The 19,694-nt window shown below is 38.6% G+C and overlaps 1 protein-coding gene across 3 annotated transcripts in view; it reads left to right on the top strand.

Moving 5' to 3' along the window:
- LOC111323546 (uncharacterized) overlaps positions 1-19,383 on the top strand; it is a 33,918-nt gene extending 14,535 nt beyond the window's left edge. For 2 of the 3 annotated variants that reach the window (XM_088740694.1, XM_088740695.1), the window contains exons 2-11: positions 3,900-4,112; positions 5,017-7,991; positions 8,308-10,842; positions 10,930-11,057; positions 11,248-11,368; positions 12,032-12,114; positions 12,834-12,890; positions 13,469-13,554; positions 14,168-14,316; positions 15,645-19,383. In XM_088740694.1, coding sequence (XP_088596820.1) covers positions 3,900-4,112; positions 5,017-7,991; positions 8,308-10,842; positions 10,930-11,057; positions 11,248-11,368; positions 12,032-12,114; positions 12,834-12,890; positions 13,469-13,502 — 6,146 coding nt within the window. In that variant the 3' untranslated portion in view covers positions 13,503-13,554; positions 14,168-14,316; positions 15,645-19,383. Of the gene's footprint in view, positions 1-3,899; positions 4,113-5,016; positions 7,992-8,307; positions 10,843-10,929; positions 11,058-11,247; positions 11,369-12,031; positions 12,115-12,833; positions 12,891-13,468; positions 13,555-14,167; positions 14,317-15,644 lie in introns of those variants that run through there. The other variant, XM_088740696.1, reaches the window with a different exon arrangement.
- The last annotated feature ends 311 nt before the right edge of the window (positions 19,384-19,694 follow it).

Here is a 19,694-nt window from a genome sequence, read left to right on the forward strand (position 1 = left end):
AAATAAACTTGGATCTATATTTTCCAGCCATTCTGACTCTTCGTCGTCGGAAATATGATAAGCGAAACAAATTTGCATACAGTCTGTCAAACAACGGATAAATAATGGACAGGATCGACGATAGAAAACCTTGAACATAAGCTTTAAATAGTCGGCTCGATCTGTTTTTCTTTTTAATGAATTTTGTCGCAAAGAACACCAACACGCCGTATCAAGCGCACAAGGAACACAAATAACAAAGTTTAGACGTTTTCAGGAGCAGGGGCGATCAGATAACGGCTTATTAAGCGACTATCTCGGTCTGTATATTGAGAGATTTCAGGCCACTACCTCAGTCTATATATTGTACGATTTTAAGCCGTTAACGAACGGCTTAAAATCTCCCAATAAACACAACAGACTGGAGGAAATTAAGCCGTTAGTTAACGGCCTAAAATCGCACAATAAACATAACAGACTGAACGAAATTTAAGCCGTTAGTTAACGGCCCAAAATCGTACAATAAACATAACAGACTGAACGAAATTAAGCCGTTAGTTAATGGCCTAAAATTGTACATTAAACATAACAGACTGAATGAAATTAAGCCGTTAGTTAACGGCCTAGAATCGTACAATAAATATCACAGACTGAACGAAATTAAGCCGTTAGTTAACGGCCTGACAGACTGAACGAAATTAAGCCGTTAGTTAATGGCCTAAAATCGTACATTAAACATAACAGACTGAATGAAATTAAGCCGTTGGTTAACGGCCTAGAATCGTACAATAAATATCACAGACTGAATCTGTTATCTTTATTGGGAGATTTTAGGCCGTTAACTAACGGCTTAATTTCATACAGTCTGTTATATTTATTGGGAGATTTTAGGCCGTTAACTAACGGCTTAATTTCATACAGTCAGTTATATTTATTGGGAGATTTTAGGCCGTTAACTAACGGCTTATTTTCGTTCAGTCTGTTATGTTTATTGTAAGATTTTAGGCCGGTAACTAGCGGCTTAATTTCGTTCAGTCTGTTATGTTTATTGTACGATTTTAGGCCGTTAATTAACGGCTTAATTCCGTTCAGTCTGTTATGTTTCTTATACGATTTTAGGCCGTTAACTAACGGCTTAATTTCGTTCCACAGATAGTTTATATAATGGTAGATTTTAAGCCGTTAACTAACGGCTTAAAATCGTACAATAAGAATATAGATATTTAATATTTTTTATTATATATACTAAAAAAATATATTATCTATTATTTAATTTACGAAATTATCATACCGACCGGGATAGTGGCTTAAAATCTCGCAATAAACAGACCGTGATAGTAACATATTATGTCATTATATGTATTCCCCAGCAGCAGCCGTTTTGATGGAGCCGCGACATAAAGCAACGGTGCACATTTCAAACTTACGGGGACCGCAGAATGGAGAAAACGGCAAAATAGAAAAACTTTGGACTCTTACGAACAGCTAAGAATATAATATCTGAGCTAAGGTTATTATATTTAATTTGCTATATGCATCGGAGTTGTGTTAATTTTTATCATATCAATGTCTTGATGGTCACATGTACACAACAGGATGGCGTGATTAAGAAAATAAGACAAACAGCGGTGATAAACATTGTATTCCAATGCATTTTATATAGAACTTGACGTTTCGTATGCTGGTCAACATACATTTTCAAAAGTGAACCGTTACAATTGTTGAAAACTATATATAGTGAATGTAAGAGGTAAGAGTGTGGATGAAGTTAATTTTGTATTTGCGAGGTGTGAATACAAAATACAAAATTAACCTCATCCGCACTCTCACCTATCGATCCTTCCGAATTTGCTCCTCTCTACCTTTATTACAGGCCGCTATTAAAGAACTGAGAAAGCTCCTGTTACAAAATGGTTACCCTGAATGTGTTATCACGTTCAAGTTAACATTAATGATGTATTGAACAAAAATAAGAACAAGCCAAATAACCCTGTTCGACCTACAGTCCCCAAAAAAGATATCTTAATTGTGTTACCCTACTTAAGTCTTCAAAGTAACCAAGTCACGAAACGTCTGAAATCCTGCGTTTACAATTTCTACTCTTTCGTCAATCTCAAGATCATATTCTAAAACACACGCCGCATCAAATCCTTTTTTCCTTACAAAGATAGCTTGAACCGATCTCAAAGGTCCAGGGTTATCTATAAAGCTGGCTGCTGGAATTGTGATGAGTTCTACATTGGCAAAACAAAACAAAGACTCCATGACAGGAAAACAGAACATTTAAAGGCCCTAGCTAAACGTGACCATTCATCAGCCATTGCTGATCAAGTGAAGACCACTGGTCACAACATTAAATGCAATTAATTTGACATTTTAGCGTCGGGAAAAACTGACTTTCATTGTAAAATTAAATAGACTTTGTTCATTCAAGAACTAAAGCCTTCCCTTAATCTCAATGTTAGTGGTGAGAAGTTGTTGTTATTTTAGCCTACATATATCTTATTAACCAAGCGCGAGGGCCGTACTGGGAGAATATCGGCCCGAGGTCTTGACAGTACGGACCGAGCGCAGCGAGGTCCGTACAAAAAAGACCGAGGGCCGATATTCTTCCAGTACGGTCCCGAGTAAGCTTGGTTAATAAGAGATTTATTATACGACTGAAGTTCAAAGGGACACAGGTGCGGCATCATTCGGGACCATTCGGGACAGTGCCCGGTCCAATACTTAGAGAATATTGGACCGGCAATAGAGCATTTTGATTGGTTGATTTTAGTTATTGGCCCTCTGACTGCCCGAGTCGTGTAATAATTCTCATTAGTCTAGACATGTACTGCTGTAGATTCTTTTTGTCTCAGTCTAGGTTCCAGACCTCTTACATTCACTATATATAGTTTTCAACAATTGTAACGGTTCACTTTTGAAAATGTATGTTGACCAGCATATGAAACGTCAAGTTCTATATAAAATACATTGGAATACAATGTTTATCAGCGCTGTTTGTCTTATTTTCTTAATCAAGCTACGATGGCCTAAGAACAAGAGTTTCTAGGATGGCGTGGTTTTATGTCTTTCTTCACGATTTTCGAAAAATTGTTTAAAATCGCAAATTCATTTCCCCAAACTGAACTTTACATATTTTGAGAGATCATCAACTCTATTAATGTCTTACGAAATTCTGAACAAAGGCACATGCTCAAAATTATCGTTGTTTTTCGCCTACCGTTTAACGCAACACGGGAGAGCCATAAGCTTTTGACTTCTCTTGAATACTGGGATTAATCTAATCTTTGTGAAATCACGGTGTTTAGACTGTGAAAAGTTGTACAACAACTCGAAACTATGATAGCTTTTTTCTAGCGCAGTTGTTTTGATAGGCGAGTCGAGTGAATCATGACCTATACTAAACCTGTTCGGTGTCGCCAAATCGCTCCCGGGACTGAAAATGAAACGTTTTCGTTTTTTCGGAAACAAATAATTTTTTCAAGGAAAAACTACATAGCAATCGTATACTTCCTAAAGGCTACTTGTATACAAAAGAAGAGCGAATTTTAGTCTTTTTCGTCAAGAACTGCTCAATCTTGAGGCTGTTTTGTTCATGTCTGAAGAACACGAAGCAGCGGAGCGTTTCGTTTGTTATCGGGAATTATCGGTAAATCATTTCCACCTCGAGGGAGTCCAAATTTTGGCTATATTTGTGTGCTGCATTCCTTTGTTACTTACTTACTTTCGGAAAAGTGTCATCATTGCAATAGTGATCGACTACGTCCGTGCGTAATTTTTGTTACTATTTGCCACACAGGTGAACTTGTTTTTTGAATGATGGCTCGGTAGATTCACTTGTTTTCACGGTAAACGGGTACCTCTAAATAGTCCTAAAGTTCTCGTTGTCTAACAATAGCTTTCGTTTCGCTGTGTAGGTAGTGTTGCTGTACTGTGTGCCATGTATTCTAAACCAAGAAACACAGGGGAACCTTCGGAAGAGATAGAATCTGAGGCTGACTTCGCAAAACCATTTGACATTTCTTTGCTGGACAACGCCGTTGAATTCAGACAGTGTAATGCAAAACGGACTAGAGTTATACTCCTGTCATTGTGCCAATCACTCAAGAGAAGAGTACAATCAGTAGGAGGTAATCCCGAATTCAACGTTTTTGCTCTTAGAAATATCTTGAGATTAGGGACTAGCCGTTCAATGGGATGCTATAAAATAAGCTTTGGAGCGTCGGTCACGACGTAGGGAGGAGTAGTTAACGTTGAAAATAAGATTCCTGCCGAGTGTGGAAATCTTAAAAGAGAATGGAGATCTAAGCAATCTTAGAAACTAAGGAAAATCTGAAAGATTAAGGCAAGGGGAAGAATTATTCCAGTGGATGTTCCCTCTATAAGGATATTTAGCTGAACGGATCCTAGTGAGTGATAAAGAACTGTGCGTGGATATTGGTGTGTCTAGATGGCCCTGGACAACTTTGCTTTCGGGTTTCATTGGACAAACGTTTTTTGTTGCCGCGGTCTATGAACTCTTACAGGGCGTTGAGAGATATGTGAAATTATTTTCCCCGTAGCTCCCAATATAAAACCAAACACAGGGGTGTTTAGCTAGGACCCTACACTTTACTATTTTGCCCAAAATTAGAACGAATTCTTATCAACACGCCATAAAATATCTGTCCCAATTGGTAATCAGCTCTTAGTCATTTTGAAAACGTTAAGAAAAAGGAAGAATCTGACGAGGCTACCTTAGCAGATCCTGCTTTTAGCGTTTTGTTTTTAGAGAGCATTCTAAAACTTTTTGTTCACGCAATCCTTGTGATTGGAACTTTGCGGACAGTAATTAACGTCTTATTAGCCATTATAAGTCTTTTGACCTGAATTGCTCTCTGAAAGATAACACGAATAAATCGCGCGCAAGGATTTCACCAGAAAATTCTTGTGGGGCATGATTTTCTTTTCCAGCATTTCACAACCATGCCAATGCGAATTCATATTTTTATTTTTCTGTATTCTAATCTTAATTCATTCTACTTTTCTTGTCAGCTTATCGAAAAAAGACAGCAAAAACTCAGGTATGTCCGGCTACAGCTTGTTTCCGGGACGACTTAAATAGGTTACACTTCGAGCCATATCATCCGGCAGAAGAGAAAAAAGTGCACGGAGTTTTTCAGCTTCTTCACGGAGCAACAAACTTTTATCAAAATGACCAAATTTCTGAAGCGCGAAACCGCCTTCAGAAAATCTTTGAGGACGTTATGAACCTCGATGACAAATTATTCAAAAGTCCGAAACCAGACGGCCTGCATGCGGTAAATCGTGGAAAAGCAATCTTTCTAGAAGACGACGTAAGCTGTTCCATTAAACATGGCACTATACTATTGGATTCAAGTAATTCTGGAAACCAATTTTATGCCAGCTTGCTAAATGTTCTAGGAGCTTTTGCAATGGTAATCTCTGAATTTCAAATGGCTCAAAAAATTTTTTCTAAGCTACTCGACTGGCATAAAGTTTCAACGGTACACTTGACCAGTCACCCACGGGACCTGGGAGCTGCTTTCAACAATACCGGATGCTTAGCGATAATAATGGGTGAACTGAGTAAAGCGAAAGACAGTTTTGAGAAATCTTTAGAACAGTTTGAGTTAGAGAGGCGCTGTAGGCCAAGTTCATCACTAGATGCCAAGCTCATTGCAGTAAAGAGCAACATCAGTCAGGTATATTTCAGATCTAGAGACTTTGGTGAGGCCTTCGAGCAACAAGGAGAGTTAGTCGAAGAATGTAAAGCTAAAGAAATACAAGAACTACCTCTCCAAGTTGTATTTACAGTTTTGAACAACCGAGCAATATTCTACACAACTCTTGCAAACTTTCAAATGGCAGAGGAAGAGTTAAAGTGGCTAAGTTCTTACCTCTTCAAAATGAATAGAGATGAGTGTGATCTTCTCGTCAATTTTGTTTCCCTGCATCTCTCAGAAGTGTTACTCCTTCAGGGAAAATCAAAGGACGCCGAAAATCAATTTTGTTTGGAGACATCCACGTTCACTGGTTTTATTGATCTGCTTCCAATGCTCGGAGGTCTTCACATGAATGTACGAATTGCGGCGTTTGAAAAGATGCTAGATGTGATTGTCCTAAAAGGGGAAATGCAAGTTGCCTCACAACTCTTAGAAAAAGCTGTGAACATTCTGAAGCAGAATTTTGGTCCTGATCATTTCAATGTTGCCTTGCTGATTTACAGACAAGGTAAAATTTTAAGTCTCATCGGAAAGATTACCAGCTCTCTCGAGAAAATGAAATCTACCATTGATATCTTACGGAAATCCTTCGGCAAGGACCACCCTCTTCTGCTCAAGTGTTACTTATCTGTTGCCGATTTGGCTTTTCGCTTGGAATGCTGGGATGAGTCTTTCCTTTATTGTGAGATGGCCATGGTAAACATAGAGGCAATATATCAAGTGTCATTTGTCGACCAGCTATACACAACGTATCTGGAAATCACCAGCAATACGGAAACCTCCCGCAGAGATGCGATACAAGGCGACAAAATTGAAGGCCTGGTTGCTGAGCATGGGCAAGTCTTTGCCATGTTGTTGTCAAAATTGGTGTTACCGAAGGTAGACAGAGTTCCACCAAGGAGCAAGGTCAAGGGAAAGCAGCCTCATACGAGAAAGATTAGAAGATTTCAATCCTCAGAGTTCTCACTGATGATTGGTGAGAAACACTCAAGAGACTTCCTGTTGACCGGACAGACTTTGCTTCGTCAAGGAAAGAGAAAGGAAGCTATCGCCTTTTTTCAACAAGCAGCTAAGTATTCCGCGGCATACCAGCTAGCTCAGGGTTATCCTAATGGATGGATGGCACGCCTGTACAACACAATCCTTAAAATACGCTTGGAAAGACACGGGTTTGGAAGTTACAATGATTTGAGCAATTATTTGGAGGAACTCGTTCAAATTAATGAAAGGAGAATTGCAAATGATATCTCCAAAGATGCACCGGTAGTAACAACGGATTGTGATCTCACCTTGAAGCTAGTGCTGACATTCCTTATTATGTTGTCCGTTGAGCTGGAGGCGATCGAAATCACATTTGCAGCGTATGATCTGTATTCTAAACTTTTTCAAGACAACGAAAGCAAGTTTTTTTTCCTTAACGACCAGGTTCAAGTTTATGCATCCAGAATTTTAATGACCTGCAACGGAAAAACAGCTTCACAAGACATCCTCCTGGTCTCTGCTGTTAGTCTGAATGAGAACGAAGCCGACCGATCAAAAACTGACAAGCAGCTATTCAGAAGCGTAGCCTCTAGGAGAAATGTGCCAACCAATGGTTTTCTTATCACTTTGATGTCATCCACTTTTCGGGATATCGGCGAGTTGCAGGAACTAGAAAGGGAGATATCTCTTTCACTCCACGAGTGTTTTCGACTGAAATGTTTTGGATCTGGTGCTGACAGTACCTCTCGAGTTATTGTAGATTTAACTTCAAAGGCTAACACAACCAACCCCATGATGAGATGTAATCGTATTTCTCTTTTGTCTCTGTGTCTATCGGATGAGTTACTCACTGAAACACATCACGAGGGAAATGTTTGTCAAATATCTAGTACCGCTTGTCAGAAGATCACAAGGTCCACTTTTAAAGACGAGCAGACTACGAAGTTCATGTACAGCCAAACTGTTCTCGGTGTTCTAGAAAATTACCGGTCGAAGATTTGTTCTTTGTCAGTTCAGGGTCAGTGCCTCCGTTTGACGATCAGAGAGCCTGTAAAGGCCTGCTTGGTATTGCAGTACCATGGAAGATGCATCCAGCAAGTATTCCAGCTGGTTAAAACTACTTCGCGAGAGGAATCAAGTGCTAGAGGACTTCCTGGACATATGTACAGGGAAGAAGAAGACATTGCGAATGAAATTGATGAATTTTCCATGGCAGACATGCATATGAATCTCTTGGCAAAACAATATCAAGTGCCATGTCAGACAAACGTTTTGTACTACCACGACCCTTTGGATAATACTGTGAGTGCATAAAGAGACTGTTTATATAAATATCTGAAACCATAAAAAGACTTTTGAAACCGTCCCTTAGATACTTCATGACTTACCAACTGAGTGAATTATTTTTTTGAAACGCAACAAGTGAGTCTAAAAGAGCTGAGAGGGTAAATAAAAGTTTTACATAAATCATCACAGTCAATGTGGAAAGTGACTTGCTCCTTTGAATTCGTGCTTCTCTTTGCCAAATTTGTTTTCTTTTTTACGGTACTCTTATCTATGACTTTCCCGAGCTGATTTGTATTGTATCATACTTGAATCCCCCTATTTTTACTAACAGGGATCGAGTGTTAAAGCAGATGATTACATTCCAGAGTGTCTATCAGGAGTGACCGAGATATCAAAACAGTTAAAACAGTTTTGTCGGCTTAGAAGAGATGAATTTGAAGGTGACCATTATGCCATGGTGGTGGATGCAAATGATCCAGAAGACTGTTCGTCCGATTTGACATGCAGTCAGTTGCACCATGGACACTTTGAAAGAGATTTTCAATCAGCAACTTTTCCGCCAAAGAGAGACATTCGAAGCCAAAGTTTGACTCTGAGAGATCCGGAGTCGGCAGGACAATGGGAACAAGAGGAAGCACTAACGAGCGAAGCCGAATGCGACGAAAATATCCTTGGAAGAGTAATTTTTCAAAAGGCAAGGCATTCTCGACGAATTCGTCTGGCAGAGCTCCATCATCATTTGAAGAAAACTGAAGTCAGCGAATCGAGCCTCGTTATAGAGCAAAAACGTTTTCCATTGATCTTGAAAGGAAAAGATGACTACGTCACGAAGGATCAAATAACAACAGAAACTAGGCAAATGAACAATCCACTGCAAAGTTCAACATACAGCCAGCAGGGTTCAAGTCGTAACGAGAACCAACACTCCTCTCCTACATCTGAAATTACGAGCGAAACATCTAGTTTAGCTGACAAGAAAGTGACCACTTGTTCATGTGAATTAAACGCAAGCACATTGGTTCCTGTCAGTGGGTCAGGGAGATTCATCATTGAACAAGATGAAAAATCAAACAGCGCTCTCTTCATCAACTTACAAGACCAGACAGATAGAGAAATTCATATTAATTGTAGTATGAAAGATAAGAACTGTACATCTAAAAGGAAACATGAAGATTTTGAATCCTTAAGGAATCCAACTAATGATTCTCAAGGCACTGATACAACCGAAAATAATGATCGCATCGTAAGGTGTATACCCGTCACGAAGAAAACTGACTCAAAGTGGGGGAATGGGGCAAAGGCCAGAGGAAAAGACCACGAAGAAATTTCTAAGATTGCGCCAGCTAAAGAGAAAACTTTCTCTCCAGATGTGATAGGGGTTGAGTCAACTACTGAGCGTGCGGCAGATACCTCAAACTTGCGAATCTCCGCAACCGAAAAAGGAGAGAATCATGAAAATCATGTCGAAAGTAAAACAGATTTCGACAAAAAGGTTGACCGTAAGGAAGATGAAAAGTGCATCTCCACCATGTGTTCTTCAAAAGATTTTGACGAAGATAGAAAGGCAACTCAAGGTCGCGTGAATTTTGAAAACAGGAGCAGTCAAATTGGAATCAGGACAATGAGGGGAAGCGAATCTGGATCACTTACTACAGACAAGCATCAAGGCCCAGCGGACCACAGTGAGACAGATATAAACTCAAGCACCACAACCAAAAGCTTCGGAGGAGCAAGGCCAAAGATTCTGCCAAAGGGTACTAGAAAGGACCGTTTTGTCAGATTCGGGGCAAATGATTCATCATTATGTTATCGGAAAAACAAAACAAGTCGAACTGGACTAGACGCTGGTTTTATAGCTCGTCATGCCGATGACAAAGACCGTCTCTCCTTTTTGCTGCCTGGCTACGAAAATAAAGATGCACTGAAAGTTCCTGACAATCACGTTTATGACGGCCTTTGCACTTCATCGAGCGTTTGTGGAAAGTGGCTTAACAGGGAATACCTCCCATCAGACAAAAGGTTTCTCCATTGTAACTATGACGCTGCAGATTTGAGACCTTTCCCGGCAAAGGATACCTTTGAGGACAGAGGTGGTGTTCAGAATATTTCAAGATCACTTGTTAGTCACGAGGAAAACGTGCCAGACGAAAGGAAGGGCGGGAAATTTTTACGTGCTGTAACAAATGGAAATTGTTCGTTGCTGAAAAGTTACAAAGAGGAAGGATTGGAAAACCTGACACAAACAAAGCAGTTTGAAGATTCCACTGATTGTAGCATTATAGCAATGTTCACTGGCTGTGGGTCACGTGACGCTCGCGATGATATGGAAACAATAGCTAATGAATACAGCCGCGAAATGGAAACTAGTGATTGTATACCTGTGTATCCAGAAACAGTGAGCAAGGATTTGCCGCACACGGAGAAGTTATCGACTCTTCTAGGATCCTTTCAACAGACACTAACTAAAACCATACGTCTTGTTGCCTCGACCAATGCAAATGTACACCGACCTGATCGTGAGCTCCAATCAGTCGAAAAGATAGGGATTCAGGAAGAAACAACAAGAAGTACAGAACGGGAGCCCGTGATTGCTGCAGGCGTTGACGAGCCACGTCGCCGAAGAGAATCTATCCAAGCAACTAATCCAACTCTACAAGCTGAGCCGAAACCGATAGCTACGCCTGTCCAGGAGAGTCCGCGCGCTGTTTGCAGTCATTATCAGCGCCGATGCTTGGTCAGTTTTCCTTGTTGCGGTAAGTTCTACCCATGCCATCGTTGTCATAATGAGTCAGACTGCAGTGAAGACCAAGCGAGGGCAATCAATGCCACACACATAAGATGCGCGATCTGCTCTCACGAACAAGAGGTGAGCATTCACTTTGGAACTCAGTTTTACCAGCGGTAGTTTCACTCTCTTTTCATTGTCGTAATGTATTTATTTAATAAATTTCAGATTGATGAAACAAGCCAGAAGTGTGGTAGTTGTAAGGCGACTATGTCTGAATATTTCTGCGTGACTTGTAAGCACTTTACTTCAGTTGACAAGAATCCTTTTCACTGCGAGAAGTGCGGTATTTGCAGGTATGATAGTGAGCCACCGTTTGCATAACGAGCGAACTTGCAACAAGTCAGACATCTGATCATGAAAGGTCACCCCTTCATCCGAAGAAATTAATTTTTATCCCCCAAGAGAATCAGACTCAGCCCATTAATTTCCTTCAGTTTTCCTTGTGGTAACTTAATAATAAGTCGTTTTAAATTTTGTTGCTAGAATCCATAGAGACAGATCCTTCCACTGTGATGTTTGTAACGTATGCCTGGACAAACGCCTCGAGGGAAAGCATAAGTGCAGACCTGATTCGGGACACGATGAATGCTGTATTTGTCTAGAGGTGAAGTATCTGCACCCGCAAAATTGGGTATCGCTTCAAGAATCAGTAATCATGAATAGTGCATTTTCGTCGTAGCATTTGTTCTTTAGAATGCACAAAATTTAAGTTAAGAAGTTCAAGGTGTATGGCAAAAAAATTACCGTTCAAGTCGTATCTAGATGTATGGGCTTTTGTTTTAAAATTTCCATTCCAACAAATATGAGAGAGCTGTCTTCTATCTGCAGGCTCCATATACTTATGTGAAAAAAGAAAATCATTACGTCAGTTACGAAGTTTTATTTTCTAATTACTTTTGAAATACGACATGATCCTGGGCAATTAAGGAACCGTCCATGGACCTAACATGGGAAGCAAAATATCCTTACAAAATGAATATTTTTAAACATGATGAAGAGTAGTGATAAGTTAAAGTAATTCTATGAAGTCTGTGACCTCCGGCCTAAACCCACCACAATAATAACATGTATTTTTCCGCAAACACAATCCTTCGGGAAAATTGTACTATTTGTACTACTACATAATGTATAGGCCGATCCAAGACTAATCTTGAAACTCAGGCTGGTGAGGATAGACTTATGTGAATCTGGAATGTAGAAAAATTCTTAAGTAGCGATAAGCCTTTCCTCAAAGTAGCCTAACCCTTTCTACTTTAAATTGTTCTAGGACGCCTTCAGTGGTTGTCAAATTCTCCCATGCTCACACAAGGTTCACAAAGATTGTGCTATTGCAATGATTCAAAATGGCGTGTAAGTATTATTCTTAAAACTTTGCATACCCTCGCAAATTAGAACCTTGGTTTTCTCGAGTGGCAGGTCTCACCCCCAGGTTATCAAAATTAGCAAGGTTATTGATGGTGAAAATTACAGGACAACAGAGAGGTTTACAGCCCGAAGTTTACTTATTCCACTTTCACGAAGCTAACTAACAGCCTATAATTTCCATGGTTTTCTAACTTTTTCTCTCTTATAAATTTTTTAATCTATTTTCTAAGTTATTCACTTATTATATTTGAAAAACTTCCACCCGAGTCAAATGATATGCTTTTAATTGAGAATCGCAAACATAATTCAGCAAGACATGGGGTTTGTTCATTTGGCTTTGTGATTGGGGTAGAAAACTACAGTCACTCGCATTCCCTCTCTTTAACTTGTTAGTTTACATTGTGGCTGAGAAGCCCCTGAGGGGCAGCTTCAATTTACGTATTTATTTATTTATTTATTAATTTATTTATCCTCGTTCGCGTCCGGGAATCGTTTTGGTTCTGGGTTTAAAACGCCACTCTTAAAACGCCACTCTATCAAAAACGTCATGTTTGGGAAGAACTAGACATTGTTGCTGTATTAATTCCTTGTGCTCTGCACTGTCCTCCTTTCCTCAAAACGACCTACTGGGATGACTAAGCAAGAGTTATTAAAGAAAAAACAAAACAAAAAAACATTCGAATCTTTGTTTTCTTTCTCCGCAGACGCACATGCCCAATCTGCCGCCATCCGTTGTTCGGTCAACTCCAAAACAATTCCCAGTAAGAATTTTGAAACCAACCATTTTTATTTCAGCGCAAATTACTTAGTAATAGAAGTGACGATGAAAGAACTTAGGAGCAATATTTGAGACAGTAGGGTCCGATTCATCTATTAAAAAATTTCACTGTTTCTTTAACCCTAGAGTTGTATAAAAATCTCAAGATTCTTGAACCATAAAATCACTCTGTGAGTGAAGGTCTTGTGGTTCGTTTGATTCTGGTTAAATTACAGCAGTGACCATCCTTAGCCTCTTTTTAGCCTCCCTTGTTTTTTCCTGTAAGATTGTATTACGTTTTTTAAAACTTGACCTGCTTTCCATCAGCCATTCAGATTTTTAAGTTTGCAAGTATGTGTGTACGATTATATGTTAATACGATTATATGTCAATACAATCTGTAATCTGAAGAAGAAAGGATATTTAAGCGACACTAGCAAAGAGCCAAAACAGGCAAATATGTTCATATCGATTTGCAGAGAAAAAAGGAATAACAACAACAAAAAAACCCTTAGTGTAGTCCACTCTCTTTTTTATCGTCACTTCTGATCAAAATAATCTCCACTGTTTTGGGTAACCGAGAACGATTTTGACCGACAATTGTGCAGCAGTGTAGCAGGTGAGAAGCCTCTTGAGCCCAAGCAAGTAATGCGGGGACCCCATTCTTGGTACGTTCACGCATAGCAATGTTTGTCTGACTTGTCCTTAATATTTGCAGCGTCGACTGTGGGGTTTGGAGTATCAGGTTTCTTTTATAACTTGTGCCTCATGCTCCCTGACTTGACTGAGTGTGAAATAAGGCCTTTTGAGGAGAAAAGAAAATAAAAATAAGGGGGAAAAAAGAAGTAAGTCTGGGTCTGTTCTCGGGGTAGATCCAACCAAATGCCATGTGATGGAACGTAATAGTAATAGTAATAGTAATCAAAGTTTAATGTCTTAACGTGGGGCATGGTTACCCATATTTCCCGAGCCAGAGGCTCATTTATGAAGCGCAAGACAACAACCCACCCATCCCACCCTAGGGGAGGACATCCATCACACAGTAACTGAATCTCGTGCGTGGGAAATTAACGTCTCCTACCCCTAACCCAGCAGGAGACGGGACCTCCATTTATTCCTCCCTATCCGAGAAGACTAGAATATCTATACCATTTCTTGATGTTATAGAAAGGTAGCATATTCTTCTCAATTATGTATTAACGTTTAAAATTAACGTTTAAAACAAACTCTTCAAAGTTACGTGCACTTCCTTACCTATCATCTGCTGTTTATTTTATGCAGACATTGAGCACTGGACAAGATGATTCTCCAGATTCTGCAGTCTACGAATAGTTTTGTCAATTAAGACTGCGAAGCAAAATCACCAATGACCGAGAGAAATGAAATTGCCATCGACAGAATTTCGAAAACATAAAGTTTATTCGACAGAGGTATTATTGAAGTTCATCAGTAAAGCTATTTTGGGACTGACATGCTGTAATTTAGACAAGCAATATGACCAAGGCGGATACGTTGAAAGGTTATAAAAACGAGAATAACCTGCCTTAGTGATGGTAAAGCATACCTTCCAATTTGGCAGTCTAGTTCTACAAGGAGAATTTGATATTCTCCTGTTTCTACTGAAACGCGCAACAAGCCTAGTATATAAGATATTAGTATTATATTAGTATAAAATTAGTATGTAAGGCAAAGCCGATTTCCATAAGTGATTATAGTATTCAATAAGGACGCTGCATTTTAGAGGCAATGAGGAAAAAGAGCCCACATAAGCCGAGAGATGTCTTCAAAAATTATAAAAATAGGCAGTCAATAACCGCATGTATCTGCGCGGTTATTTATAGTTGATTGACTTGTGTTGGCTAATTTTAATCAAAGACTAATTGTATAGGGGAAGCAGATATTATTAAATGGAATGACCCAATTGTAACCAGAAGTAATTAATCGTATAAATATATTATGTTAACACATTCACACCTAAACCGCCCGAACCGCGCGATTGGCTCGCGCGAAAATGCTCTTCTCCCTGCCTCCCATACTAAGCAGAATTTTGTCCCCAAACTTCCTCCAGCGTTGGGATATCAATAAATAAATAGTTTCTATGAATAAACGTAAATGTAACTGTATAGGTAACCATGTAGGAAAAGTGAGTGAAATTTCGTTTTCAGAAGGAACAAATTTCGTGAGCGTTTTCGTTTACTGTGAGATGTATTGTAGAAACTAAAAAGGTGTCAGTAAAGCGAAACGCCACTACCTTAGTAACAAGTAGTGATCATAAGCTCAGGTTGATGTATCAGTGACCTCCTAGAGGGGCGCATGACTGAAATTTCGTTCTCAGGAGAAAAAAAATAAAAGTTATTTCCATCTGGCAGGTAAATCAATAAGAAGCGTATTACACAGCGTAGGACTAGGTAGTCTCGAGTAAACGCAATATAAAGTACCCGTTTAAGATAGCGTGAGTGAAATTTCGTTTTTAATAAGGAACGAATTTTCTGGGCGCATTTGTATTCGCTAAAATGTATTTTATCGACAATGTTACTCTCTAACCCCGGAACGTATAAAACAGCGTGGTAATAAGTAGTCATTGGCTTTATTCGGCGTTACAGTTATTCGATTAAGAATTGCACAAGTTCAAGGTCAGCGGTTAGACGTGTCCCTTTCGCCTCCGTAGTTTTAATGATCTCTTTACTTTTATTTGGTTTTCAACCAGAAGAAATTATATCTATTAACATATTATATCGTGTTTCCCGTGCACCGCTAGGCTTTGACAGTCCAGGAACTTCTGTGGGGGAAATAACTAGCCTGAAACGACTGGATTCCACGTGGAGATCGAGCCGCCATCTTGGATTTCGACTTCATGGAAATGGTTACTTTCGCTCTAGAATGAATTATCATCATAACTCAACTGCTATTTTTCAGTTGATTTGACTCGTTAAAAGCGGAGATGTAAGTACTAATCCTGGTCCCACTGCTATTCCAGTTGTAATTGGTAATCGACGTCCGACAAACTGTTATCCTGCTAATGCCACTCGTGTTTTACCGCGTTTGTATGGCTTGGACAACTTGAGAAATGTTCAACGACAAACTGATTTTGTATCTCGCAGTTATATTTCCTGCTGTGTTCAGCTTTGCCTGCTGAATGTAAGATCTGTTAAGAATAAGGCGATGATAGTGAAAGACTATGTTGTGGACAATGATATTGATATTATGGCTTTGGCAGAGACATAGCTGCGACCTGGAAATACCAATGATGTTGAAGTGGGAACTTTGTGTCCTACCGGCTATAGCTTCCTACATGTTCCAAGATCTCATTCCAGGGAGGACGAGTTGGTGTGTTCTTTAAAGATAATCTTAATATCAACTCCTCAATGTGTGACACCTTTCAGTCATTTGAATTCATGGATGTCCGTCTCAGAAGCCTTCAGTGTATTAGGATCCTGGTTATTTATCGTCCACCCGACAACAACTCCTGTTTGCTTTTCTTTGAAAAGTTCTCTAGATTACTGGAGAAAATTGCTGCTGGTATAAAGGCTAATGCCCTTGCTTGGTTTGATTCGTATCTTAAATCTCGCAAACAGTTTGTGCAAATTCAAGATTGTCAGTCATCACAACGCTGTTTAGCACATGGGGTGCCTCAAGGATCTGTGTTAGGTCCCTTGCTGCATTTATTATATACATCTCCGATTGCTGATATTATCAATTTTCATAGTCTACAGTACCATTTGTATGCTGATGATTCTCAACTTTACATTTCTTTTAAAACTGACTGCTTTGCTGACCTCGCTCAAGTTAAGTCATCTGTTGAGCTATGTGTCAAAGATATCGACTGATGGATGACAAACAACATGCTAAAGCTCAATCAGGAGAAAACTGAACTAATTGTAATTAGTTCAAAATTCCGCCCAAAGCCTTCCATTTCATATGTGTCGGTTGGTGATGAACAAATACTCCCCAAATCTTCAGCTAGGAGTCTCGGTGTCATATTTGACGAATGCTTTAATATGGTGGAACATGTAAATAAGATCTGCAAAACGTCTTACTACCACTTAAGGAACATTTCTAAAATTAGGAAGTATCTCACTGAGGAAACTACGGAAATTCTTGTTCATGCATTTGTCAGTTCAAAACTAGACAATTGCAACTCTTTATTGTATGGCCTCCCTAAGCATATGATAAGTAGTTTGCAGTCTGTTCAAAACACGGCTGCTCGTATCGTCACTTTAACCAAGAAATTTGATCATATCACCCCTGTATTGCTTCAACTGCATTGGTTACCTGTCACTTTCGGATTCTTTTGAAAGTTTTATTGTTAGTTTATAAGGCCCTAAATGGTATGGCACCATTATATATCACGGAATTACTTAGTTATCGTACATGTTCACGTACGCTACGTACTTAAAAATTTCTGGCTGTTCCGAAGTCAAGACTTAAAACATACGGAGACAGGGCCTTTTCCGTTGCTGCACCTAAACTCTGGAACGAGCTGCCATTAGATCTTTGAAGTTTAGATACAATTAATTTATTCAAGAAACACTTAAAGACCGATCTTTTTAAAAAAGCATACAATGTTTAACTTTTTGATAATTTGGAATAGGATTTACTGTTAGCGCTATATAAATTATGTTAAAATTAAATTAAAATTAAACTATGAACACTATCAATATTTTACCAGCAATAAGATGGTGTATTACCCGGCATAAAAAATAGACAAATAGCCTCAAAATAGACACAAAGTATAGGTAAAACTTTAATGAAAGGTGTGTGTGAAATTTCGTTTTAAGAAGGAACAAATTTTGTGCGCGCTTTTGTATTCGCTAAAATGTATTTTATCGGCAAGGTTACTCTCTAACCACGGAAAGTATAAAACAGCATGGTAATAAGTATTCTTAGGCTTTATTCGGTGTTTCAGTTACTGCATAAGAATTGCGCGAGTTCAATTTTGTTGGAGGAGAACCATTTCGTAAAAGCTATCATTACATTACTAGTTTTTAAACATTGTATTGCTCGGCATGATAAATAACAAAGAGCCTCAAAATAGACGCAAAGTATAAGATAACTTTTATGAAAAGCGTATGTGAAATTTCGTTTTAAAAAGGAACAAATTTTATGAGCGCTCACTTTTAGTACAACTAAACTTTCAGCAAAACTGTCCTTTATCTAGACTGTGCGTGGTAAGATGGTGGGAATGAAATTTCGTTCTAAGAAGGAAAATGTATTTAAACGGCAATGTTACTCTCAAAGCACGGAACGAATCATAAAATAGGATGGTAATGAGTAGTCGTAGGCATTGTTCGGCGTTTCAGTCACCGTATAAGAATTGCGTGAGTTCAGTTTTGTTTGAGAAGAACCATTTTAATGAACACTATCAATATTTTACCAATAATTAAACACTGTATTACCCGTCGTGATAATTAGACAAATAGCCTCAAAATAGACTCAAAGCATAGGTAAACTTTAATGAAGAGCATGAGTGGAATTTCCTTTTAAGAAGAAACAAATTTCATGAGCGCTCATTTTTAGTACAACTTATTTTTTCAGCCTAAGTATCTGCATATAGACCGAGCGTGGTAAAAAGAATTGTAGGCTTTACTATATATTTCAGGCAGAATCGCATCATTGAATAAAATCTCGCATTCTGATTGGCTAACGAAGCGAGGTATTTAGCGTGGAATTGTGAGTTGAAAACGAGGATAAGTGATATTGTTTCGCATCTACGTAAACATAACAATTTTAAGTTACTGTAATGTTTTTTCCTTTTCTTTTTCTCATTTTTATTCAGTTATGCGATTCAAGGAAAATCCATTACTTCACTCGTGAATTCTGCATTAAATTGCACTTGAAAACCGATATCACACTCACCGCTTCGCGATTCGTGCGATATTGGTTTTCGCGTGCAATTTAATGCAGAATTCCCTCGTCAAGTAATGAATTTTCCTATACAACTAAGGAGTCGCGTGAGTAACTAGGAAATGTGTTACCCGGCTTGACTGAAAATGATTAAGTAGCCTTCAAGGTGCACGCACACTTACTCGATGAATACGCAACGTATCGGTCAGTGTAGTAATCGTTGGCTATATTTGGCGTTTTAGTTTCCGTATAATAATTGCATAAGTTCAAGTTTAGGAACGCTATCATTATTTTATTATGTATCAAAGAACTCAAGGTTTTAAAAAAGCGTTGGTGAAATTTCGTTTTGAAAACACATTCACGATCGCTACCCCAATTGTCTTTTGTTATTAGCTAGTGTTTGTCTTTTTTTATTGTACATGGTTTACGGCTGAAAACGTCTTTTGGGTTACCTTATAACGTTCTAATATTAGTGTCGTAACCGGAGGCTGAATGGATAACAAGAAAAGACAATTATTCAAAGTAACGCTGGTTTTGTATGTATACTATTTAGCAGAGAAAGTTGTTGGAGCATTTAATCAGTTAGCTAGACTGCTCTGTAAAAACATGCAATCACTTTCATTCTTCCAATAAACTTACAAATCACTCAACAACGTTTTGCATTTTTTATCACGTTTTCTTCCAAAAAGCGATGTCCGCCTCCATTTTTCTTTACCTGTTTTTATGTGTTTTTTGCTTTATTATTATTATTATTATTATTATTATTATTATTATCATTATTATTATTATTATTACTATTATTATTATTATTATTGTTATTATTATTATTATTATTTCGTAGCCTTAGTCAAATTTTTTTACAAATTTGCTACGACCTCTTCCTAGAGCCTGTTTCTGATTTCTCTTGTATGTAATGGCAACGTTAGGTGTATCGTCCCCAGAGATTAGTTTGAGACCATGACTC

The sequence above is a fragment of the Stylophora pistillata genome, chromosome 12, assembly GCF_964205215.1.
Source record: "Stylophora pistillata chromosome 12, jaStyPist1.2, whole genome shotgun sequence".
NCBI lineage: Eukaryota > Metazoa > Cnidaria > Anthozoa > Scleractinia > Pocilloporidae > Stylophora > Stylophora pistillata.